At 46.6% G+C, this 24,844-nt stretch overlaps 1 protein-coding gene across 1 annotated transcript; it reads left to right on the top strand.

Moving 5' to 3' along the window:
• The first annotated feature begins 10,541 nt into the window (after positions 1–10,541).
• On the top strand, positions 10,542–24,761 carry LZTFL1 (leucine zipper transcription factor like 1). The gene is made up of 10 exons (XM_059160683.1): positions 10,542–10,698; positions 12,745–12,869; positions 15,700–15,894; positions 16,169–16,229; positions 17,354–17,425; positions 19,281–19,346; positions 19,433–19,510; positions 22,180–22,356; positions 23,088–23,191; positions 24,297–24,761. The coding sequence occupies exons 1-10, from the start codon at positions 10,696–10,698 to the stop codon at positions 24,313–24,315; spliced, it is 900 nt and encodes a 299-aa protein (XP_059016666.1). The 5' UTR covers positions 10,542–10,695; the 3' UTR covers positions 24,316–24,761.
• Positions 24,762–24,844: the final 83 nt, after the last annotated feature.

Raw genomic sequence — 24,844 nt, 5'->3', positions numbered from 1 at the left:
AGACTGACTCACCCTTCTGATGGTGAGATAAAATAGCGATTTAACGAAGTTCCCTTGGCTTTTCCTTTGGATCTAAACAAAGGCTCTTTCGAAGAAGTAGTGTCGGTATCCTTGTTCTCTCCAGATTTGGATTTCTTTTTCATTGAGGTGACTTAAAAATATATATCTTTTTACTTCTATGGTGTATATATATAGCATACAGGTAGAGTTTACAAAATACAGCGTGTGATGGTGACTTTAACAAAGGATAGGAAAGATAGTAGGGATATTAGAAAGTTATCTCCATGGCACGAGGTAAAAATGTAAGCAGGTATATCCTGTCATTCACCCGTCGCTTTGAAGGCTGTCAGCTCCTGAACGATGAGTTGAGGACACAAGTGACAAGCAGGGGCTGACGGGGAAGGGTTCATGGTCATCCTCAGATAGGACAGATGAAACCCGGGGAAGGAGTGGAATGACATACACAGGGAGGGTACAGTGGGCAGACAAAGCTGATGAGGACAGAGATCCAAGGGACACCGCTAGTCAGAGGTGAGCAGAAGAGGAACCAACCATGCGAGCCAAGCAAGCCAACGGCCATGTCAACAAGGAGGACATGGTTTCACGGTGAAAGGGTGGGTTTTCAGTTGTTTGTCATTGTTTGGGTTTGTTTGTTTTTTTGTTTGTTTGTTTGTTTGTTTTTAATTTATTTAACAGACAGAGATCACAAGTAGGCAGAGAGGCAGGTAGAGAGAGAGTGGGAAGCAGGCTCCCTGCTGAGCAGAGAGCCCGATGTGGGGCTCGATCCCAGGACCCTGAGATCATGACCTGAGCCGAAGGCAGAGGCTTAACCCACTGAGCCATCCAGGCGCCCCTGGGTTTGTTTTTAACAGGGAGGAGATGCGAGCCTGATTTTCAACAGTGGAAAGGTCAAAGAGAGAGGAAGAGAATGAAGGTATAGGAGCTTACAAAAAAAAAAAAAAAGTGAAGGGACCATTGATGGATCTGGGCCTCCCTCAGGGTAGCAGAAGGGGTTGGCCGGGGCCATGAGAAGAGGATCCTGCTTAGCTTAGCTTTGGGCAGGAGATCCTCCAAGAACCAGTGAAGCCAGGAGAAGAAGTATAGGGGTTTCTAGAAGATAGGATGAGAGCTTAAATTCTCTGTGTGGTCACTGTGAAACTTGACCTACATCACCTAAGTATGTCTTCTGTTTCTGGAAAAAGGCCGACAGTAATAAATCCTGATTGATCATCATTGCTCTCAAAGTAAGTCACACCAAAATTGAAATACACCCCTCCCATAAAAGATACCCTCCATAAGGCAGTTAAAAAGAAAGAAAGAAAGAAAGAAAGACAGAAAAGGACCCTAATGGTTATAATATTCCCATAAGATACATCTTTGTATCCAGAGATATATGCCAACTTCTTGTTTAATTTTGCTATAAAATATCTGAATGGGACCTGCTCAGTGAACCTAATTCAAATCAGACAGAAATTTGACATTCTTTCCCAGAGAGGTCGCGAACAAGGTTAGGCAACAATCAGCCCAGGGCCAGTGGAGTCCTCCCTTGGGTTCCACCCTCCTCACCTCCCGTGTGGGAGACCCTAGGGCTGTTCCGGGGACCATCTGGAGAGCAGGGGAGAAAGCTCACAGCAGAGGGCACCAACCAAAGTGAAAACATCTAAACATTAGCAACAACGTTTGGAGCGAAGAATAAAAAGGAAAGGGCATGTTCCTTTAGGCGATCTCTACGGGGGGGCTCTTGGTGACCTGAAATTTCTGACCTGAGATTGCTGACTGAAAGGGAAGAGGAAAGAGACCTGGGCCTTTGAAGGAAGGTGCCTTGGTTGTGATGAGCGCTAAGACAATGGCAGATGTGGCACAGACTGTGTTTGTCCGGGCTGCGATTTTATTTCCTCTTTGATCATTGAATTATGCAAGTAATGCCCTCATAATCACAAAATCCAAATTACAGGTGTGTATCAAGCAGAGGTCAACCACCCCCGAAACGCCGGCCTTCGTTCTATCACCCTCTCTGCATTCGAGCATAGAAAGGGGATCTCTTTACCTTTCTGAGTTTCTCTGTCTGTGCATTTACAAGCAAGTGGGCTCCCCCCATGACTCTCCTTCTCCAACTCGATTTTTTCATTTTGTTGTGTATTGTGGATATCTTTCCATGCTGCTGGGCGTGGATTCTTCCTCCTGCTTTGTGACAGCTGCAGAAAGATCCCTCTTTCCTATAGCATCATTTATTTGGTCATGGGGCCAGAAGAGAAACATTCACACCTACCTCAAGATTGCTACCACATCAAAACCACAGTAAACATCTTCGTACACACATCTTTGCGCTCTTGTTTTTTTCTTAAACACTTAGGAGGTAAGGCAAATCACTGGGTCAAAGGGCGTGTGCATTTTCAGTTTTGAGACTAATTTCCAGTTTTGATAGTAATTTCCAGTTTGCCCTCTCGAAAAAAAAAAAAGGCCATACTATTGTATCCTCTTACCGAAAAGTCTTTTGTTTTTGTTTTTAATGTTTTTTTTTTTTTTTTCCCTCGTACCCTAGGCAATACTGAGTGTTAATAATCCTGACATGGTTGCTCACTCATTGATGAAGGAACTCACTTTGAACAGCAACACAGAGACGCCAGGAGAGTTGACCCTTCTGGAAAAGCAGGAGGGGAAATCATCTGTTGGGACTGAAGAGGGAGAGACGGTAGAATATTTGAGGACGAGGAAAACTTGAAGGGACGGCCCCTTGGATGAAGAGGCAGAGGAGCTGACCCAAAATGTCTAAGCAGCTGTATTGCCCAGAGGACATTGAGGGGGTGGGGCGGGGCAAGGAGCCTAGATGAACTTGGCCTTGGAATCACTCGGGTGGGTGTTAACAGTGAGTCAATAGGTGAGAAAAAGAAACTTCTCGTGCTTGAGTCATGTCTTGGAGCTTTAGAGCGGGGACCGAGAGAAGTAAGTCAAGGAGGAAGGAATGAGAGGGCAGAAAAAAGCCGAAGGGTGAAAAGATCACAGTGGTGGCATGCCTGGTGGCTCAGGTGGTTAGGTGTCTGCCTTGGGCTCAGGTCATGATCCCAGGCTCCTGGGATAGAGTCCCACACTGGGCTCCCTGCTCAGCAGGAAGCCTCCTTCTCCCTCTCCCTCTGCTGCGCCCCTCCCGCTCATGCGCTCCCACTCTCTCCATGGAATACATAAAATCTAAAAAAAAAAAAAAAAAAAAGATCCCAGATGGGTCACCCTTGGGGCTGAGGCGAGGCCGAGGGGCAGGGACAGGACTGGAGCTGGTGTTCAGACGGCGGGTGATGATCACAGAGGGACAGTTCTCTGGGGGAAGCAGAGCAGGTGCTAAGATGACATCGAGTCCAAAGCCACCAGCCGGTAGCTCACAAAGCAGGATTGGGGACGGTAAGACAGGCTGGAGCCAGATATCATGGGCCTCAAGGAATGTGCGTGAACGGAGGAATGATCCAGAAGTGGGTGGAAGGTGGTTGATGGGAGACAGGCCGTGGAGTGGTCCCTGGAGGCAAAAGCTGGTTGAGGGAGGCCTAGGTCTAGGGGTTGATAGGTGACTGTGGCACACCTGTCCTACCAAGGAGGAAGCTCCCTTTTGGACAAGTAGTGTTCGAGGGAAAAATCTGCTGCTCTGAGGTCATCGGGTAATGGCACGTGTATTCTACGGGGCACAGAGGAAGCAGGGGGGGGGGGTAAGGGGACAAGAGTTGATTAGGATAGCCAATGAGCACTTTAGGGACCCCGAAATGATTGAATGGGGATCAAGGGGTTTAGGAATCGGGGCATCAGAATTTAGATGGAAGGAAGGGACAGTCCACCCAGAGCTTCCAAGTGCAGGTGTCCTGGTTACTCGCTCTGGCCCTGTTGCCTGGATGTGTGAAGTGAGACAGTTGAAACCGTCCATTCTGGAGGAGGGCTGGGGGACCCTGCTCCTGGCCACACATTCATTCATCCGTGTCCCAGCCCCTCCACCAACCAGCCCCACAACCTTGCAGAAGTTACCTACACTGCCTAAGCCTCTATTTTGTCCCTTCAGGAATGAGAGTAATCATAGTATTTAACTCATGAGTCAATGAAATATTGCATTTTTTAAAAGATTTTTTAAATTAATTTGACAGAGAGGTAGAAAGGCAGGCGGGGGTTGGGGGGAGGGAGAAGCAGGCTCCCTGCTGAGCAGAGGGCTCAATGCGGGGCTCGATTCCAGGACCCTGAGATCATGACCTGAGCCGAAGGCAGAGGCTTAACCCACTGAGCCACCCAGGCGCCCCCAAAATATTGCATTTTAAACAGGAAGCGTTTGTTACTGGCCCACAGCAAGTACGCAACAAATGACAGCTAAAATGACTCACAGTGTGGACGGCTTAAATGTATAGATCCATTTTAGAGAAGCAAATCATCACAATACTGTAAATGCTAAGTCTTTACAAAGCACATCGAGCATCTGGACAATCTCTCAATACAGAGACAGAACTTTCTTATGTGGATACAAGCAGAGATCCTAGTTTAAAAAAAAAAAAAAAACCTCCCTGATTTTCATGGTTTCTCTCACGCAGAATCAAATACAGAAACCATACTTTGAATTTCTTCAAATGCAAACTTGTTTCTGTCCTATACAGGGAGATACTGAAGTTGTTGTCGTCGTTGGGTTTAGGCTCACATCTCACTTTTTTTTAAAACAAGACCAGATTTTGTCAGATAAGAACAGCTGGGGACCTTTTATCTCCAATCTAATCATAAAGGTATCAAGCCTACGTGTGTCAGATGTTCAAAGTTACCCCTCACAGACTGGTTTGTGGATGATTTTATGAAGCTGCCCCTATGCCATATTTCTTCCCCACATGTACTTGAAAGGGACAAATCCCATCTGGCTCACCATTCTCTTCCCCACACTGTGTTCCCCAGGTTTCCAGGGGAAATCGCCGGAGATGAGGCCTGAGCCCGTAGATCTAACACACACAGCTATGTTCGTGTAAGGGTGTGAAATGAGGATTTGGGCCACATCCTCATATTTACGTACTTCTCATACTTCACAAGAAGGCATTGCCCGCCACCGGTTCCTAACGTTTTTAGACTTCCCTTTTTGATGGGTCAGGCGTTTTGTTTCCTTTGGGGTGTTTGAATACATGGACATAATCACTGAAACAGATCTATCATTTGGGCTAAGAAGTTGCTGTCATCTACATAAGCTTAAAGGGAGTTGTAGTATTTTATGGTGAACCACCTCCTTGCCTGACCTCTTTGAATGCATATGATAGTGATTTCACTGAGCGAATTCATCAGCACCCGCCAATACCCCGCCGATCACTGGAGCATTCTGCAACCAAGCCATTGAGGCAGTAAACAACAGAAGAACCGGAAGTAATCTCTTGCCCACCAGAGACCCACTGAGCTGCCATAATTTATAGCTCCTATAAAGACCCTTCCAATCCTGGCTTCTTCCTTTCTTTAAAGTCTTGGCTACTTTCTCAGTTGTAACCGGGTAGGGCTGGGGAAATCGGAGGACTCTTGGGGTGTTACATGCCAGAGCCATACTCCAAAGACTCAAGAGAATCCCCCACAATGATTTTCCCCAAACAATTCCCCCACTGGCTCAGTGTTTCTCCAACATTCCCCTTCCCCACCATGCCTTCAAGATTTTTGCCTTTTCTTGGGGCACCTGGGTGGCTCGGTGGGTTAAAGCCTCTGCCTTCGGCTCAGGTCATGAGCCCAGGGTCCTGGGATCGAGCCCCGCATCGGGCTCTCTACTCAGCGGGGAGCCTGCTTCCTCCTCTCTCTCTGCCTGTCTCTCTGCCTCCTTGTGATTTCTGTCTGTCCAATAAATAAATAAAATATTTTTTTAAAAAAGATTTTTGCCTTTTCTATATACCACCTGTACCATGTTTTACCAAATCCCTTCCTCCGTTATTTGGCAACAACCCCCACCCCATCCTGACCTTAACCAAAGCTCTGTAGAGTAGGGAAAGTTGGGGCCTCCTGAATCCCCCGTATCTCTTGTGAGATTCTATCACAGCCACAAAAACTAGCACACATGGCAGGGGTAGGGGTGGGCTCTGTAAATAGTGGCGGGCCAGCTAAATCTGTCAGCACTGCTAAAAGAGCACAATGACCTTCCGTTTCCCCTTTTGCCCAGTGTGGATTGCAAAAGCCCTGGAGTTGGTGGTGCCCATGTTAGGACTGATAACCTATGAACCTACAAGTGTCTCCCTTCCTAAACATCTGAAGAGACAGAGTTGGTCTTTGTTTTATTTATCTTCAGCTAGGCTAAAAAGTATATAATGGCCTCCTTTGCACGCCTCCCACTTACTCCTTCCAGATTTACACACACACACACACACACACACACACACGCACAGAATTTTTAAATGGTCACAGCAATTTTTTTTTTTAAGTATGAGACTAAGAAGCTTGCTATTAAGGTAGGGCAGAGATGTTCTCCCCCGCAGCTCGTACTGTTTGCCTTGATAGTCAAGCCAAGTTAGGAAATAACTCAGAGCACAAGTTCAGCCTCTTCATGAGCCAAATTCATCAGCTGAAGGCCAAAAATCCGTGTTCATATTTGCTGACACTATTTAGACAGCTTATGTAACAACAATCAACCCAGCTGGGTAGATGGGCTTATCGTGATTATTATAACCCCCTTGGTTCAGAAAACTTTAGATTAAAAAGGAATTTTAAATTAAAACAACTACCCGATGCAGGTTTGCAGAGCAACTTGAAAAATCCCCAAGCCCCAAACATACTCATGAATGACATATTTGCATGATCTACCCACTCTTTTCGTCTCCCGGCATTAATAACACTTAGTAAGCACAGACAGGAGTTTGCCCGTGGGAAAATACACTTAAGTTTCCTGCGATACACAAACTGATAACTTCAGCTAAATGTCATAAGAGTGGTTATGAAACTCGTTCTTTATCTTGTATCCACCGTAGCCAGTAAAGTGACCTTCCCTCTTTGTGAACTCATGAATGTCCACTGTAGTAAGAAAGAACCAGAGATTGTGAAGCTGAACTATTGCCCTGGAGTCTGGCTAGCCCATCATGGGCACTAAGCAATGGCGACCATTATCAAATTCAAAAAACACTCAACAGAAATGTGAGAGATGGTGTGATAAAGCAGACATTTAACGGAGTTTGGAGTGGGTCATGATGCAGGTGGTAGGTATTGAGACCTTGATGTATGGGCCTTGTAGGGAGACAAGAGCTCTGCCAGGATGCCCCTGGGAGGCAATGGTGAAGTGGGGTGGCCAACCCAGTGCCTCCAGAACATCCTTCCATGCCTGAGGGTGCCCCAGGTTACACGCAGGGACGCCGTGCCCTCTGTTCTTCTTGTCCCTCAGGCTCAAAGTCCTTCCATGGGTAACTGCATGGATAGCAACCCTTAATCATTTAAGTGAAGGACTCCTGACTGTGCCCCAAGACTTTGCCAAGCCTCACGCAAACGGGAAATCTACACCTTTGCCCCTTGCTTTTCAACAGCCACGGGACACCCATAAGTTCCTCCAAACAGAAGTTAAGGTGCCCCACGTTCACAGGAGTGGAGCTAAAACTGAAATAGAAAGCCAGGGCACCTATATTTGGGTAGGATTAAATGGTTGAGAACTCTCACCGGTGATCATGAGATTTGGATTCTAGAACTGACTCCACTCTCACTCCTACTGGGCAAGACCCTTTACTTTTCTGAGCTGTCTTTCTGCATCGGAAAATACTATTTCCTCCTAGCTCTTAGTTTGTCTGAGTTGAAACTTACCCATTTTGATTATTTCCATTGTACCGTATTGGCCATTTAATTCAATAAACCTGTGTTCATTGTCGCACCTCTTTTTCTAAAGATGTCATCCCTTCATGCATTCCATAGGATATATCTGCTCCCACTTTGTTCTAGCAATGGAAGTTTCAAGTTTATTTTTTAAAGCACCGAACTTGCATCTTGGGACAACTCCTAAGCCTGGTGCGTAAAAGAAGGTGGCAAGAAACAAAAAAAAAAAAAAGAAATTCTCGAAACCAGAATATGATTTAATGTCCCCCATACCAGACAACTTCACACCTACTTTCTGGTTTTTCTCCTGAAAACTTGGTTTCATCACACACTCCGACTTCAGATGCCTCTGCCTAGCCTCCAAGGTCCTGGACACGTGGCCGTGGCTCTCAATCTCCCCATCCATTAATGAATTGGGCAGAACGGGGACTGTGAAGTCCTTTCTAGACTTTTAGGTCCCAGTTGTGACCCTCTTTAAGTAGCACTGTGTAGTGGCCAAAATCAACACAAAGCCAAAAGCAAGATCTAAGTTGGCTTATCTATCCTTGAGTCGGGACTAACTCATGCCAGATAGCTTCTCCTGAGTTTTAAGTCTCCCAGATTCTCAGGAAGTTCCCCACTCTGAGCTCCTTCCTATTTATTTCCCATTTATTTCCTATTTGCTCCTTCCTTTATTATTTCCTCTCATGCCAAGCTCACTTTTTAGCTTATTCATTCCCTCCTCAGTGTGTCTGGCTCATGCTTCTGAGTCTGCTGAAACGCCCACTCAGTGGCTTTCACCCACCCAGCCCCGAGCCCCTGGCACTTGCAATCATCTGTTTCACCCTGCACATTTGCCTCTTCTAGGACAATCTCCTTCCTTCCTCCCTCCCTTCTCTCCTGCTTTTCTTTTTATATAAAATTGACAAAGAAAATTCTAAGAAATACATTGTAAAAGGATTCCCCTCTTTGAGTTAACCCTTTCCTCGTCACCTCACATATTTACTTTTTTTAAATTTATGAGAACACTTAAACTCTACTCCCAATGAATTTTAACTATCCAATACAGTGTTATCAACAATCACATTATGCATGATATCCTCAGAACTTACTCATTTTATAAATGAAAGATTGTACCTTTTTGCCAGTATCTTATTTCCCCCACTGCAAGCCCCTGGCAATCGCCTTTCTATTCTGTTTGTGAGTTCGATTTTTTTCCCTCTAATTCCACATATGAGTAATAACATGCAATATTTGTCTTTCTTTTGTGGCTTATTTCACTCAGCATACATAATACCCTCCAAGCCTATCCATGTTGTCCCAAGTAGCAAAATCTTATCATTTTTATGGATGCATAATATTCCACATTGTGTGTGTGTGTACACATCTTTTTTTTTTTTTTAAGATTTTATTTATTTATTTGACAGAAATCACAAGTAGGCAGAGAGGCAGGCAGAGAGAGAGAGAGAGAGGAGGAATCAGGCTCCCTGCCGAGCAGAAAGCCCGATGCAGGGCTCCATCCCAGGACCCTGGGATCATGATCTGAGCCAAAGGCAGAAGCTTTAACCCACTGAGCCACCTAGGCACCCAGTACACATCTTCTTTATCCATTCATCTTTGGTGGACACTTGGGTTGCTTCTATATCTTGACTGTCATACAATGCTACAATAAACATAGGAGTGCATGTGTCTTTCTCAGTGCTTTCGTTTTCTTTGGGTAAATACCCAGTAGTGGAACTACTGGCTCATATAGTTCTGTTTTCAACTTTTGAGTAACTTCCATACTGTTTCTTCCTGTGGCTGTACCAATTTATGTTCTCACCCCGAGTGCACGAGGGTTCTCTTTTTCCACATCTTCCCCAACACTTACTTCTGAGTCTAGCCATTCTGACAGGTGTAAGGTGTTATCTCATTGTGTGTTATCTCATTTCCCTGATGACTTAGGACAGTGTTTCTTAAAGAGGGCTCCCTGTCCCTCCTGGTGTGTGATAAAAACTGCAGATTCCAAACACCCAAGCTAGCCTTCCTGATTCAGAATTTCTGGAGGGGTGAGGCCCAGGAAGCATTTGTTCAACAAGCTTCCCTGATGATTCTGGGCCTAATAATTTGAAATTCACTGCTCTTTCACCAATGCACATTTAATTTTGTTTTTAAGATTTATTTACCTATTTATTCGACAGAGAGAGACACAGCGAGAGAGGGAACACAAGCAGGGGTCGTGGGAGAGGGAGAAGCAGGCTTCCCGCTGAACAGGGAGTCCTATTTGGGGCGGAGTCCTGGGATCATGACCTGAGCCAAAGGCAGATGCTTAATAACTGAGCCATCCAGGGACCCGTCGCGTTAATTTTTAAGGATAAAGCAAGACTATAAGGGGGGCGGGGGGTGAAGCGGGGCGGGGAGACAGCCATTCAAAAGTATATCGTGGCACCAGGCAGAGCAGGAGCTGCCGGCCTTGGAGAGGAACCAGTCCGGCCACCCACGCCCAGGCCCCCTGAGACCACTAAAAAGCCGGGGAGTCAGCCCTTCAAGCCCCAACCGGCGTCGTCACCAAGCCCGGGAAGGGAGGGACAGCCCTTCCGGGCAACCCAAACTCCGACGCTCCAGAGCGCCCCTGAACGTGAGGGTCCAGGCGGCCTCTCCTCTCCGGTTACTATCGGCAACGGAGGCCGGCTCCCAAAGTCGGCGTGGCGCAGATAGGTGGGACTTCCGGCTCTGGAAACCAGTGCGCATGCGGCGGTGGGCCGGTTACGCTGTACTTCCTGTCGCGTGATCGTGAGGGCCAATAAAAGTGCAGCACTGAGGGTCACGTGCCTCCGTTCCCATTAGCAACCGGAGGCTTCTAAACAAGTTGCCCACCCTCCGCATCTTCCGCGGCCCAACCACCCGCGGCGACCCGGGGCTTGGCGGGGCTCCGCCTGGCCTCTCGGGCTCCTCTGGGCTGCGACTCTCGCCGCCGCCATGGTGAGTAGCCGGCCGGGAGCCACAGCGCGCGGAGGAGATGCGGAGCGGGGCCGAGGGAGGGCGTGGCTGCGTGAGCCCGCTCACGGGCCTCCCGGCTGGTCCCCAGAGTTCAGTTGACCTCGGCCGCAGCCCCTCCTGCAGACGAGCAGCCTCTCTCCGTCGCGTGGCGCCGCGTCCTTCCTCGCTCCCGCCTGGGACCAGTGGCCCAGGTCACACCTCGAGGGAGCTGGAGGGAAAGGTCTCCTGCAGAAGGCGCAGGGCAGGCTTCTCTGTTCCTAAAACTCCCCAAGTTCCTAAAGACACACGCAGGCACACCATTTGGCGGCCTGAACAGTCATGTAGGATAACGAGTTGAGGAGGGAGAACGTGGTGGAATCTGGCTTTCCGGTGTGAGAGCGACATTAAAGAGTCCACACCGTCCACTTGACAGCCCAGGACACTTGAAGGATTCTTCTTTTGTTTGGACCTGTTCAGAAGAGGCTAGTTGTCCTGTGTGCTAAAATATATACATGCATCCTTCCAGCGGATATAGGATGTCAGCTTAAATAGCAGCCCTTCTTAGAGCCGTGCACAGTGTTCAGAAAAAGGGCTGAAACCCGAGTTGGGGCACCATTGAAATGGGCCACTGAAAGACGTCAGCAATGAAATGAATTTAACATTGTGGGTCAGCTGTACTCAAGTTAAAAAATAAGTAAAAGCTCCCAGGTGATCATAAAAGAAGTTGCTAGTGAGCTTTACAAAAGCAATTTGAGCAGCTATGGGTTTAAGGACTAGGGGAATAGCATGGGGATAGCAACACTAGAAAGGGCGTGGAGAAATGCAAGGGTAGCTTTAGGGATTCTCAGGTTTGAGGCTTTTTGGGTTTAAGCATGAATAAAGTTTGTATATATAGCGTTCCCCATAGTCTGAGGGAAGAAGAAACCTGTGGAATGTTGAGAGGGGAAAATAATTGGTTAATCAAGTTCTCCAGGAGTCTGAAAGAGAACCAGTTAAGGCCTGATGAAGAAGTGACCTTCAAAAGGAAGAACGCTTTTAAGTTCATCTGTTGGCACATATCTATTGCTTGGAGGCACTTGCTTAGTACTGGGAACGGGGTTACCTCGGGGAACAGGGTGGGCAGGGTCCTGGCCTTTAGAGACATACGTCCTAAGGAAATCGAGTCTGCAGAAAGGAGGTATGTGGCTGCAGAAGGGCCACTGTGAGCGACTTGGGAGTTGAAGGAGATCATGCCTGATTGCTAGCCTTGGTGTTGGAGGCATCCCAACCCTGTGTGTCCACAGTGACAAGCCTGAAAAAGGCTTGGAAGTTAGATCTTGGTCTCCTGTAGGAAGGCTATGATAAATGATAGATCATTATTCCTAAAATAAAGATTATTGCTGACTCATTTAGTCCCTGCATTAGATGTTCAATGGCATGATGTCCTTTTCAGCATAGCTATAAAATGAAAACTTCATTGATCTCTAGCTCATAGTTGTCAGACTCTCTGTTGGTTTAAAATAAAGACCCAATTACTGTCTGTTTCAAAACCAGATATATTTTTTAAAGCTCTATTAGCTAGGGTAAGGTTAAGTTGGTGTAGTAAATATTAAAAAAAAAAAAAAAACACCAAAAACAAAAACAGTGGCTTAAAGAATGCAGAAGTGTATTTTGCTCACTTAACAGCCATCTCACTAGTTATCTGAGGTCTGTAGGTCAGTGCTACTCCACAAAATCAGGAATGCCGGTCTCTTTCATCCTGCTATTTGCCCGACCCCTCCAGAGAAATATGTATGACAAAGACATGCCCACATCATAAGGCTCAGGCTTTGAAGATGGCCCACGTCTCTTCTGCTCACATCCGTTACTGAGCAGTAGTCACGTGACCAGACCTGGCTGCGGGAAGAGCCGAGAAGCATCACCTAGTTGGGCGGCCATTTACCCAGGAAGAAGCAAAGAACAAAATTTGGTGGACATCTAGCAATCGCTACACCTGAATATCTTGTATATTTTCATTGTTGGCTCCTTTGTCACATCTTCAAGACTAACGATTACTTCTCTCTGTTTTAGGCAGAGTTGGGCCTAAACGAGCACCATCAAAATGAAGTTATCAATTACATGCGTTTTGCTCGTTCAAAAAGAGGCCTGAGACTCAAAACTGTAGATTCCTGCTTCCAGGACCTCAAGGAGAGCAGGTATCAGAGGACTTTAAGGAAACCCAGAGGGAAACATGGATCCTTTCTGGGAGCCATAGTGGGGATGCTGTAGCAGAGACCGCACAGACCGTGGCTGAGATTACTGTGATCAGTTACTCACTGAGAGTAGCTACACCACGCCTTGTGGATATGTGAAATTCAAGAAAGTGGGTTGTGGTGGGAGGAATCTATTACTAGATATACACCCGTTAAAATTACGAGATTGCAAAGTTTCAGAAGAGCCCTCAGGAAGTAGTGAAATGCATGTAGGTTAGTGATCGCCTTGTTGTATTAAAGATCCCAGAACTTTAATTACCGGAGTTATTAATGAAAGGATTAGAGTCGTAAGCTATGACAGTTAGCAAGAAAACCCCTACATAGTTCATACTGAAGAATTAGAAGGGGGTAAAATAGCAGAAGACCCTGAAAAACCATTAACTAACAGAAATTATTAGTAGATGATAACTTGTTGTGTTGAATCCGTCATTCAATATAATAAAGTCCGTAGAAAATGCATGTTTGATCTAGAGAAAAACAGGGGAATCAGTGAAAGAAAAGGACTAAGTAATAAAGAGACATACGACTACTTGGGGGTCAGACTTTGGCACAGTTAAATGTCCGATGAGGTGGAAATGCCCAAGGCCTCCACGTGAGTGCTGAGTGTCATAAAGCCGTGCTCCGCACTTGGTAATAGACAGTGTCAGCTCTAGGCCATTACCGAATATAATATGGTCAGCTGGTTTCCTAACCCCCAGCTGATGAAAGCAGCAGGTTCACTGGCCCAACTATGAGCCAGAAGAAGTACTTCAGTACTAACTTTATACATCGAGTACCTTAATTGTTCAGAGTCATGAACTTGGGTTGCAAAAAAAAAAAGTTGAAGCAGGAAGATTGTTAATATATTGAATAAAGACTTTCATCAAAAATAGTTAAAGTTTGGGGTTTTTTTTTTTTAAGATTTTATTTATTTATTTGACAGAGAGAGATCACAAGTAGGCAGAAAGGCAGGCAGAGAGAGAGGAGGAGCAGGCTCCCCACCGAGCAGAGAGCCAGATGCGGGGCTTGATCCCAGGACCCTGAGATCATGACCCGAGCCGAAGGCAGCGGCTTAACCCACTGAGCCACCCAGACGCCCCAAAGTTTTGGGTTTTTTTAGACTGGTTAAAATCAGGCTAAATGAAACGCTGAAGAACGGTAAATCGAATACTGTTCACTTGGGTATAGTATAACTCTGGTAAGACTTTGTGGCCCCTGTCTTCATTATGTCCTTCTGGAAATGAGGAAGAAAAACTGGGGCTGGGGGCCTTGCTCCTTATTTCCTGAGCAGCTAGAAGTGGGTCAGAACTGGGGGCAGGGCAGGGTGGGGTGAGACTTGGTGGGGGTAGGCGGGGAGGGGAGAGGCCCTTTTACTGCTGAACTTCCCTTGGAAGTAGGAGCCATGTGCAGTTGCTTTCTCGGGATTCAGCTGTCAGGCATGTTAACTGAGATTGCTGGAAATGATTGTGGGTCTGAGTCACCCCACTCCCCGCAGGACCAGCGGCTTACCACCTCCAAGCCTGCGCTCCCATCTGTAAAGTGAGGGGATTGAAGAACATGGTTCTGAACTTCCCTCCCAGGTTCCATAGTGTAATGGTTAGCACTCTGGACTCTGAACTTCCCTCCAAACCCAAACACGCTCTGTGCAAGAGTAGGTTTAATGCTACTGGTGATGTGATGGGTGGTCAGTGCTCAGAGGAGCTTTTTTTTTTTTTTTAATTCAATTAATTAACATGTTATACTATTAGTTTCAGAGGTCAAGGTCAGTGATTCATCAGTTGCACATAACCCCCAGTGGTCATTACATCATGAGCCCTCCTTAATCCCCATCACCCAATTACCCGCTCCCTCACCCCTCACCCCTCCAGCTACCTTCAGTTTGTTTCCTGTGGTTAAGAGTCCATTATGGTTTGTCTCCCGCTCTGATTCCATCTTGTTTCATTTTTTCCTCTCTTCCACTGCGATCCTCTGTTTTGTTTCTTAAATTCCCCGTATGAGCGAAATCATACGGTAATTGTCATTCTCAGAGGAGCTTTTTTTTTTTTTTTTAAGATTATTTATTTATTTACTTATTTGACAGAGAGAGATCATAAGCAGGCAGAAAGGCAGGCAGAGAGAGAGGAGGAAGCAGGCTCCCTTCTGAGCCGAGAGCCCGATGTGGGACTCGATCCCAGGACCCTGAGATCATGACCTGAGCCGAAGGCAGTGGCTTAACCCACTGAGCCACCCAGGCGCCCTCAGAGGAGCTTTAAGAGAAGTCGGTTTCTTTTTCATTGGGGCCTAGATGCTAAGAGAAGCAGCATGTAATTGACCGCTGATTTTCTTACACTCATTTACTCTCATGTGGGTAGTTCATACAATTATTGAAATGCTAAACAAATAATAGAAAGAAAAGAGAAACAACACCTTCCAGATGACTTTTGAAACCACTAAATGGGCTAAGACTAATTTTAGCAGAGATCAAAGTAGAAAAAATTTTAAACTGAAAAACTAAAGAAAAGCGTGAATGTTTGGGGGACTATTTGCGACTATGGACCTCGTATTAGAGGATGTGCTCGTCCACTGCATGATCATTTAAGTAGACCTCAAAGATTACCCGAGCTTAGAAGAAAACTAACTGAGCTTGAATTATTTTTAGTGTGTCTTATTAAGAAAGAAGATCGTTCCCAGAGAGATTTCCACTATAACCCTTGAACCCTTCCGATGACGTGAATGTGGGTTTCTTAATTTTGTTGTATTTGATAAACAGTCTGGGTTGTTTCTCCTGAAGCCTGGGACTGTGGCTGTTTTTCAGGCTGGTGGAGGAGACCTTCACTGTAGACGAGGTCTACGAGGTCCTGAGCGGGCTGCAGGCTGTGGTCTACAGCGAGGTGGAGTCTGAGCTCATCAACACAGCCCACACCAACGTCCTGCTCCTGCGGCAGCTCTTCTCCCAGGCTGAGAAGTGGTACCTCAAGCTACAGACTGATATCTCTGAACTTGAAAACAGGTACCCACATCTGTACCTGCAGTTAGGGTAGGAGGGGCCCCGGCAGGATCTCAAAAGTTAGCGAACGCCTTTGCCGCTTCTTAAGACTGGCGTGGGAGGAGCAGCAACGAAGCATCTGGTCACTGAGTGGTCTCTTAGGTGCAGGAGGCTGGAATATTCCAGTTTGCATCTGCCCTGTGGTAGTAGATCGGGACCAGTGATTTTATTTTTCTGGGTGTGTGGTCCAGATCTAGTCTAAATGAACTTTTTTTTCATATTTGTTTTTATCTTCAAGAGAATTATTGGAACAAGTTGCAGAATTTGAAAAAGCAGAATTTACATCTTCCAATAAAAAGGTAATTTTTGGTCATTCTGAGTTCATTTCTGAACAGCCGGTATTTCAAATCCTGAAGTTGCGCAGAGCAGTCAGGGGTGAAAGTGAAAACCATCAAGGAAGAGCCTTCAGTTCAAGAGCAAACCTCACAGATTGCCTCGTATTTTCAGGCAAAAAAAAAAAGGAACATTTTGGAAGGAACTCTGGAAACCTGCTTCAGTCTCCTCTTGCTCACTTGTGTGTGCTCTCTCTGACACACACACACACACACACACACACACACACCCCACCCCCACCCCCGCCACAGTCCATCTTACTCCCCGCCCTATAAACTCTTCACTGGGTTGACGCTCAGCACGGGCGTCGGTCCTGGCCCTATCTCTCCCACCGGGTGACCTTGAACAGGTTGCCTCCGTCACTGAGCCCTGTTTTCCCCATCTGTTAAGTGGACACAGTCCTTGCCGTGACTCTTGACCTGCTTCTCTTTTCAAACATTGTCATCGTTTGCAGTGACCACCTCACACGGCGTCGGGCAGGCGCCCCGCAAACGCTCCCTGGTGTCCGAGTGAGAGAAACGGTGCTGACATGAGCCCATGAACAGACACGTAAAACACAATTTTCCAGTGATTCACTTGGAACATAATTCTGGCTAAGAAATGTCTGGGGCGGAGGGTGTGGATTCACCTGTTTTTAATGCATCTCGCTGAACGGCCGCAGTATTTGCGGCAAGTTACTCCTCACCCGCGGCGTAGCCACACGTGACCGTTTTCCCCGACGCGGGTTCAGGCAGAAGTCTGTTCCAACCCCCACATGTTAAAACTCCCGTCTCTAGAGGCTGGCGTCTGTATCTGCTCTGGTTTCCAGCACCTTCCATCCTGCCTTTCTTCCCGCCTTTCCCTTCCATCTGAATTTATTTAAAAGGATTTGGGGAGGACAGGTTCCCTCACATCGCTAATCTGTTTGGAGCACTGCAGGGCAGGCACTGCCCTAGTCACTGGGGTGTGGCAGAGAACCAAACCTACAAAACCCCCCGCCCTGTGGAGTTGGCACCCCCATGGATATGTTTTTACAGTGTTTTTTGCTTAGAATGTGCAAGTGTTGAGTGATTACATGTGATTTTGGTTTGATTTCTGTATTTTGGGTCAGCCCATCGTAGAGACCATGAAGCCCAAACTCGCTCCACTTAATGAGGGCGGAAGCACGGAACTCCTGAACAAGGTAATGTCCTCGTGGCAAGAAAGCCAGACCCTCTCCCTCGGCCCTCTCACGGCCTGCACAGCTGGAGGGTGGGGAAACTGAGGGAGGAGGTGGCGCATTCGGGCCGCGGTCCACTGAGGGTGCTCAGTCCACTGTAGTCGTTCTGCTTCGTGGTGCCATGGGCCAGAAGAGGGCACTCACCTTCCAGAAAGTCTGAAGCAGCTCTTAATTTCATCATTTTGTGGTGACACGAAGGGCATGGCATTTTGGACAGTGTTTTATTAATGGACATTTGAAGTTTATCATCTACAATAGCAAGGATGGGGTTTTGAATTAGGAGGTTTATAAAAGTTAACTACCAATATACAAGTATTTGTCATGGCTCCTGTATTCTCAACATTGTGCCAGATGTTATTAGATGAAAAGCAGTATAATACGGAGTCTTTTGTCCTCAAAAACGTTATCGTTTCATTGAGCAGGGAGAATTAATATTCTAGAAGCGGGATTGCTACCCATGTGCCCAGGGTGGCTGAGAAGACACAGTTCACGTGGATGTGAGCAGCAGAGGACAGACTCTGGGGGGAGGTGGTCCCTGAGCTGGGCTGAAGGCTGAAGACGGATGAAATTGTCAGAGGGAAGAAGGGGGCATGGCAGACAGGGCAGTGGCGTGGGCAGCTGTGAGAGGCAGAAAGAAGAGTGCCGTGACTTGGCACAGAGTCCATGCTCTCTGACAGGGCCGATGTGTATGTTGGAGCTCAGGGAGGCAGGGGACTGGGCTCACAGCTGACTCTCGTGATGGAGCTGCTTGGAGCAAAGGCCTGAGGCCTCAGGTCAGGCAGAAGCATCTAGGGTCTTGGGCAGAGTGTGGCACTGATAGAGACTGTGTTTTAGGATAAGTACCTGTGGCAGGCTGTGTCAGCTGGGAAAAGACCCATGAGTGGCAGGATCAGCTGGTGAGAGGTGGGACAAGAGGGCTGAGGACAGAGGCCTGAAGGGAGCCTGAGAGACCAGGGAAGAGGCTTAGAGCCGCAGGTGACGCACCGGTGTGGAGACCAGTGGGCTGGGTGGGACAAGAATCACACCAGTGACCAGAACACGCAGGTGTTCGAGCTCTTCTAGAATTTCAACTTAATTTTGGGGGCTCCTGGGTGGCTCAGTCGGTTAAGTGGCTGCCTTCGGCTCAGGTCATGATCCCAGTGTCCTGTGATCAAGCCCCACGTTGGGCTCTCTGCTCAACGGGGAGCCTGCTTCTCCCTCTGCCTCTGCCTCTCTCTCTGCTTACTTGTTCTCGTTCTCTCTCTCTCTCTCTGCCAAACAAATAAATAAACAAACAAACTTAAATTTTGCAATTCAATTTTGAGGTGAAACACTTTCAAGTATTAAAAATACCACAGTTAGGGGCACCTGGGTGGCTCAATGGGTTAAGCTGCTGCCTTCAGCTCAGGTCATGATCCAGGGTCCTGGGATCGAGTCCCACATCGGGCTCTCTGCTCCGCAGGGAGCCTGCTTCCCTCTCTCTCTCTGCCTGCCTCTCTGTCTACTTGTGATCTCTCTCTGTCAAATAAATAAATAAAATCTTAAATAATAATAATAATAATAATAATAATAATAATAAAAATACCACAGTTAAAATAATAAACCTGAATTGGGGCGCCTGGGTGGCTCAGTGGGTTGAGCCTCTGCCTTCGGCTTGGGTCATGATCCCAGGGTACTGGGATCAAGCCCTGCATCAGGCTCTCTGCTCAGCAGGGAGCCTGCTTCCTCCTCTCTCTCTGTCTGCCTCTCTGCCTACTTGTGATCTCTGTCTGTCAAATAAATCAATAAAATCTTTTTTAAAAAATCAAAAAAAATAATAAACCTGAATTTACCCACAAAGGAAATTTCCAGACTTCAAGAAGAGAACGAGAAATTGAAGTCAAGGCTGAAGACCATTGAAATGCAGGTAACTGAGAAGTACTTTGACAAAAATATTGGAAGCATTGCCTACGGACTGAATATTGAATGTGTGTTGTTTAAATCTGATTATAGGCAACGCATGCATTAGATGAGAAGTCACGGCTAGAAAGAGCACTGCAGGATTTACAGCTCGACCGGGGAAATCAAAAGGTGAGAGAAGTTTTAAAGGTAGGCAGTAATACTGTAATAGCTTTGTGACAGTGGATCACTGCACTGATCATGGGGGTCCCTGTGTTGGTCACCTGAAAATGATAGGGCATTGCATATCAATTATACTTTAATTTTTTTAAAAAAATGTATCATCAACTTTTAGCTTTCTTTTTCACATTTTTCAAGTAGAATAAAGTTACAAACTTAATATGAAGTGTTGAGGGGCGCCTGGGTGGCTAAGTTGGGCGTCCGACTCTTGATCTCACTCAGGTCTTGATCTCAGGGTCATGAGTCCGAGCCTTGCCTTGGGCTGCACAGTGGGCTCCACAAGGGCATGGAGCTACTTAAAAAGAAGAAGTCTTAGTTACTGTTTGTTATGGCCCTTCCCTTCCACTCCCTGAGAAGGGTGCCGCTGTTGTCCTGCCTCGGGACACCCCCGTCCAGGAAAGGCTGGGGTGAGGGGTTTCGCCGGGGCAGGGACACAGCTCACATGTTCCCCATGTCCCCAGAGCCCCCTAGCACACAGATATGCTGAAGTTTTAAGTTCCTCCCCCTTTTACCTTGACATTGCACTTACAGTGGGGGGAAAGGAGGTGAAAGAAGAAAGACGTTTTAGTTCATTGGATGTGTGTTTGGTTTTGTTATGCAGAGCTCATTATTAGTGAAGTCGGCCTTGGGTGAGTATGACAAAAGAGAATGAATTTACGGGGTCTGCATCTTCACATCCCCCATGTCTGGCGGGGCTCGTGTGATGCGCTGAAACACGGGCTGGGTCTCCAGGCCTGTCTCGGTGGGTCAGTGAGGCTCGCTCCCGCTGTGGGAAGTTCGCACAGACAGAGTTCTGTCTCCCGTGGCCTTCCCATCGGCACCAGATGCTGGAACAGACTTCCTGTCCCCAGGCCATGTAAGTGGCTTTGCAGGGTGGCTCTGGCTTTTCCCATGGTTGTATTATCCTTGCCTGTGTCTGCTAAACACTCCCCAGACTGACTTTGCTAGACTTCTATTGTTAACAGGTTTTTTTTTTTAATTTTTTTAAGATTTTATTTATTTGTCAGAGAGCCGGGCGCCTGGGTGGCTCAGTGGGTTAAGCCACTGCCTTCGGCTCGGGTCATGATCTCAGGGTCCTGGGATCGAGTCCCGCATCGGGCTCTCTGCTCAGCAGGGAGCCTGCTTCCTCCTCTCTGCCTGCCTCTCTGCCTACTTGTGATCTCTCTCTCTGTCAAATAAATAAATAAAATCTTTTAAAAAAATCTTTTTTTTTTATTTGTCAGAGAGCCAGTGAGCTCAAATTGGGGGAGGAGCAGCAGGAGAGGGAGAAGCAGACTCCTCACTGAGCTGGGAGCCTGAGTGGGGCCCGATCCCAGGACCCTGAGATCATGACCTGAGCCGAAGGCAGAGGCTTAACCGATGGAACCAGCCAGGCATCCCTCTTGTTACACTTTTTTATGGAAAAATTCGAACACACAGAACAGTAGGGGGACCAGGACAATACACGCCCTGTACCTGTCACTCGGCTTTACTGATGACCAGGGCTTGGCCTGTCTGGTTCCTCATTTACCTCCTCTTCTCCCTCCCACCATGTTTTTTTGAAGCAGATCTCAGACATTACATCATTTCGTCTGTAGAGATTTTAAAATAGGAATATTAAAAAAATAATAACAAAATAGGAAGATAATTCTTAGATGACTAAAAAAAAAAGGAAAATAAATATGGTTTTCAATGCTATTTAAAGGACCATAGATTTATAGAACACAGAGCTACATACTTCAGAATGGCTTTCTAATTTCTCAAAAGTAAAACTGTTACAAACATTTTTAGATAATGAATTTGTTTTTAAAGCCATTTTGGACTTTGTTCCAATTTTACTTTTCAGACTTTAGCAAAAGCAAAATGTGTACATGCTTTCACTAGCTGTGATGAAGTAAAATCTTTTTAAAAGACCAGATTTCAAAAATGAGTGAGGAATTTTGTTGGTAATACTACTTCTCCTTCACATTTAGCAATTAGAGACCATTTTCCTGTTTAGTAATGCAACTTTTTTCTATTACAAATTTATCCAGTCATAGACAAGATCCAGCTGACAGAGTGTACAAACATGCGTATCACATTAATACAAAAAAAAAAAACCCTTAAGATCTTATAAATTTAGCAAGTCATAGAATCAGTAAGCATTGATTAGGCTCTCATATTTTAATGTAAATAGTGACTAAGATATAGATTAAATTTTTGATATAAACTCTGTAAGTCTATTATTTTTCCATCTGTATCATTCAAAATTCTTCACCAGGATTTTTTTTTTTTTAACCTGACTTTTCAAAACTGAAACATGTTTGCCTTCCCTACCCGGGGACACACAACCTTGTTAGACTTAGGATCGCACCTCTCTCCTGTACCTCTTTGGAATTCCAGCAATTTGTAAATGATATTTTACATGTCTGGAGTTGAGTGACCACTGAGTGTCTGCCAGGTACACGGGGGCTGAGGGTGAGCTGGGCCCACCGGTGACCCTCTAGGAGCAGGAGCTTACCCAGGATGGTGGGGGGCCAGGGAGTCTGGGGGCCGACACGCACACACACAGCATTCCTATCACAACACCAAATCACTGTTGTACAACAGTCACCATCTGGGATGTCAACATGAAATTATGTCAGTGCATATATCTTTCATAGGATTTTATAAAAGCCCAAGATCTGAATGACTTGGAGAACACAGTAGCTGCTTTGAAGAGTGAGTTTCAGAAGACACTTAACGACAAGACAGAAAACCAGAAGTCCCTGGAGGAGAATCTGGCGACCGCCAAGCACGACCTACTCAGGGTTCAGGAGCAGCTGAGCATGGCTGAAAAGGTCAGGTTTGTCTGCATGCGTCTACCTCGCTGAGGAACAGGGGTCACTGAGGGACCCACGCTGGAGGCCAGCCATAGATTTTCCTTACCTTTTCTTACGGTATTGGCCAATACATGTTCGAGAATTATCATTTCCGGGCATTGAGATCCTTCTGTGTTTGGCACTAAGATATCTATGATAATAGAAAATTGCCACTCCTTCTTTGGAATGGTCAGAGACTCGGCCACGGATAGCGTATGTGAGCAGCGCCGCACCTCCGTGTTGCCCGGCCCCCTACAGCCCAGCACAGGGATGGCTGACTTCTCTTGAAAGGATTCTACCCCTTGTTTTTAATTTCTATGAAATATGTAGAGAACCGTGTTCTTCAGTTTAGGGATGAGACTTTAAGCACATGGGAGCTAAAATGTAACTGCACGAAAAATCCTCCTCCTAGAATACTGATACCATGTTGGGATTCTCGGGAAAGAACATGCGTATTTCACCTGAGAATTAGTTTACCGTTTCAAACAGATTTCTCACTGTCCTTAGTTACATGCTAACAATGTTGCTGTTTTCTTGGGAGGAATGTATTTTTAAAATTTGCAGTCTTAATTTTATTTAAGTATATTCTAAAAAGAAATTCGAAAATAATATAAAAGTATTAGTAAAGCTAAAGTATACATGTTTATGAGATGTGTTATTTCTCTCCGTCTCCATTTCGTAGTAATGGACCAATGTTTTTCACTGTGCAGGAATTAGAAAAGAAATTCCAACAAACAACAGCTTACCGAAACATGAAAGAGATTCTCACCAAGAAGAATGACCAAATCAAAGACCTGAGGCGAAGACTGGCCAAGTAAGCCTTGCAGATCCCGTGCGGCTCTTGGTTTTGTCTCACTGCCAGATCGCTGTGTGTTTGTCACTAAGTCTCACTAAGTTTGTGTCCAGAGAGGCCAGGCCGGGGGTGCTTGGTGTCCCCTAGTCTAGAAGCCTGCATTTGAGGAGCACAGAGGAGGTCTGGCCAGGCTGTCCGCACTGCCCTTGAGGGCTTCGGTGGAGGTTCTGAGGGACTTTAGACACACATGCACATGCACACACATGGCCACACTGGGCTACCCTTGGCAATGTATTCCTTTAAGCAGGACAACAGAAAGGAAACCCAGCAAGCTTCCAGGGCATCCTTGGGCATTTCTCCTCAGGAATGTCCTCAGGAGCCTAGGGCCTGGTCGTCCTGTGCCCGCCCTCAGCAACAGTTCAGGTGCTTGAGAACGTGGTTCCTGCAAGTGGGTGCACTTACCAGCCTGGCTTAGAGCCCCACGAGCCACAGAGCACTGGGTCCCTAACCATGCACTGTCTTGGGATGGGAGGGACGTGTGCCATTACCAGAGCTCAGCACCCAGAGCGGGGACCCTGCGGCCGCGCCCCTGCCACACAGTCACAGCTCAAGCCCAGTCCTCCCGGCCCACGTGTGCTCCACTCCTCGGGCTCATGTCTGTCCTCCGCGGTTTGCTCCGGAAACTCTGTGGCCCTCTTACCTTCATCAGGGCTCCAGGGGGAACAGAGCGAGGACGTAAACCCCAGATCCACTTCGTCTGTAGAGGAGGAGGGTCTGTTAACCTTGTCCTCGCGTCGCCCCATCAGCACTTTGTGACCGTCCGACGACTCAGATCATTACGAAGTCTCTGCTGTCCTCAGCTGTCTTGGGTCTAAATGCCAGCTCCAGAGACTCGGAGTCCGAAGGTGGCCTTGCACTTCTCTGGTCCTTCGTCCCCACTGGGGGAGCCCCACACGGTGCCGTGGCGGTCTCTGACTTCCCCCTGTAGTGATTCTAAGTGAAAAATGCACTGTGACTGGGGTGGTCGCTGGAGAGCTGGCGGGTCAACTCACGGGGGAGCAGTGACAGCCACAAAGAGTATCGTGTCATTGTTTATGGTCTTAACGGAATTTTCATCTCTTTGCAGGTACGAACCGGAAGATTAAAACCCAAAGAAGATTTCTCCTGGAAGCCGCCAGCACATGGAAGCACAAGCCGGTTCACCCCTCAGTCATGTATTTTGAAGCAGTTTGTTATATTCCCTCTCTTTATTTTTCTAATATATAGACTTGGCTTCTGATATTTAGAACGAGACTTCTGTTCCAGTTCCCTACTTGAGAAGACGGGAACCTACTGACCGACTCTGGCCGGTCCCCCCAGAGCCCTCTGAGCGCTCCTGAGTCTTCGTTCCGATGCAGTGAGAATTCTTTATTAGTCAAGAAGAGATGGTTAGGGTAGGAAGAAGAGTCTTAGCTGTTTGCATTAGTATGAAAAGCACCCGTTTCAGTAAATGTTAGAGCAGCGTTGTCTATTCTTGTACGTTCCCCAGAGCAAAAATACAAACAGTTATTAAAGAGAGTTACTACAAATAAACCTGATTTTTCAAAATCAAGTTCATTTTCTCTATTTCATTTTAAAATACGAATGCACTGAAAATATGCCTACTAACTTTTGTAGGCAGCATTTTTATCAATT

Source organism: Mustela lutreola, chromosome 2 (assembly GCF_030435805.1).
Source record: "Mustela lutreola isolate mMusLut2 chromosome 2, mMusLut2.pri, whole genome shotgun sequence".
NCBI lineage: Eukaryota > Metazoa > Chordata > Mammalia > Carnivora > Mustelidae > Mustela > Mustela lutreola.
Note: the sequence above shows the minus strand (reverse complement) of the source record. Positions and strands in the feature narration are given on the sequence as shown.

Excerpts from the sequence above, each read along its gene's own strand:
- LZTFL1 (XM_059160683.1), top strand. Across the intron at positions 15,895-16,168 it reads ATCTCTGAACTTGAAAACAG|AGAATTATTGGAACAAGTTG; the intron begins GTACCCACATCT and ends TTTATCTTCAAG. Across the intron at positions 17,426-19,280 it reads GCACGGAACTCCTGAACAAG|GAAATTTCCAGACTTCAAGA; the intron begins GTAATGTCCTCG and ends TTACCCACAAAG.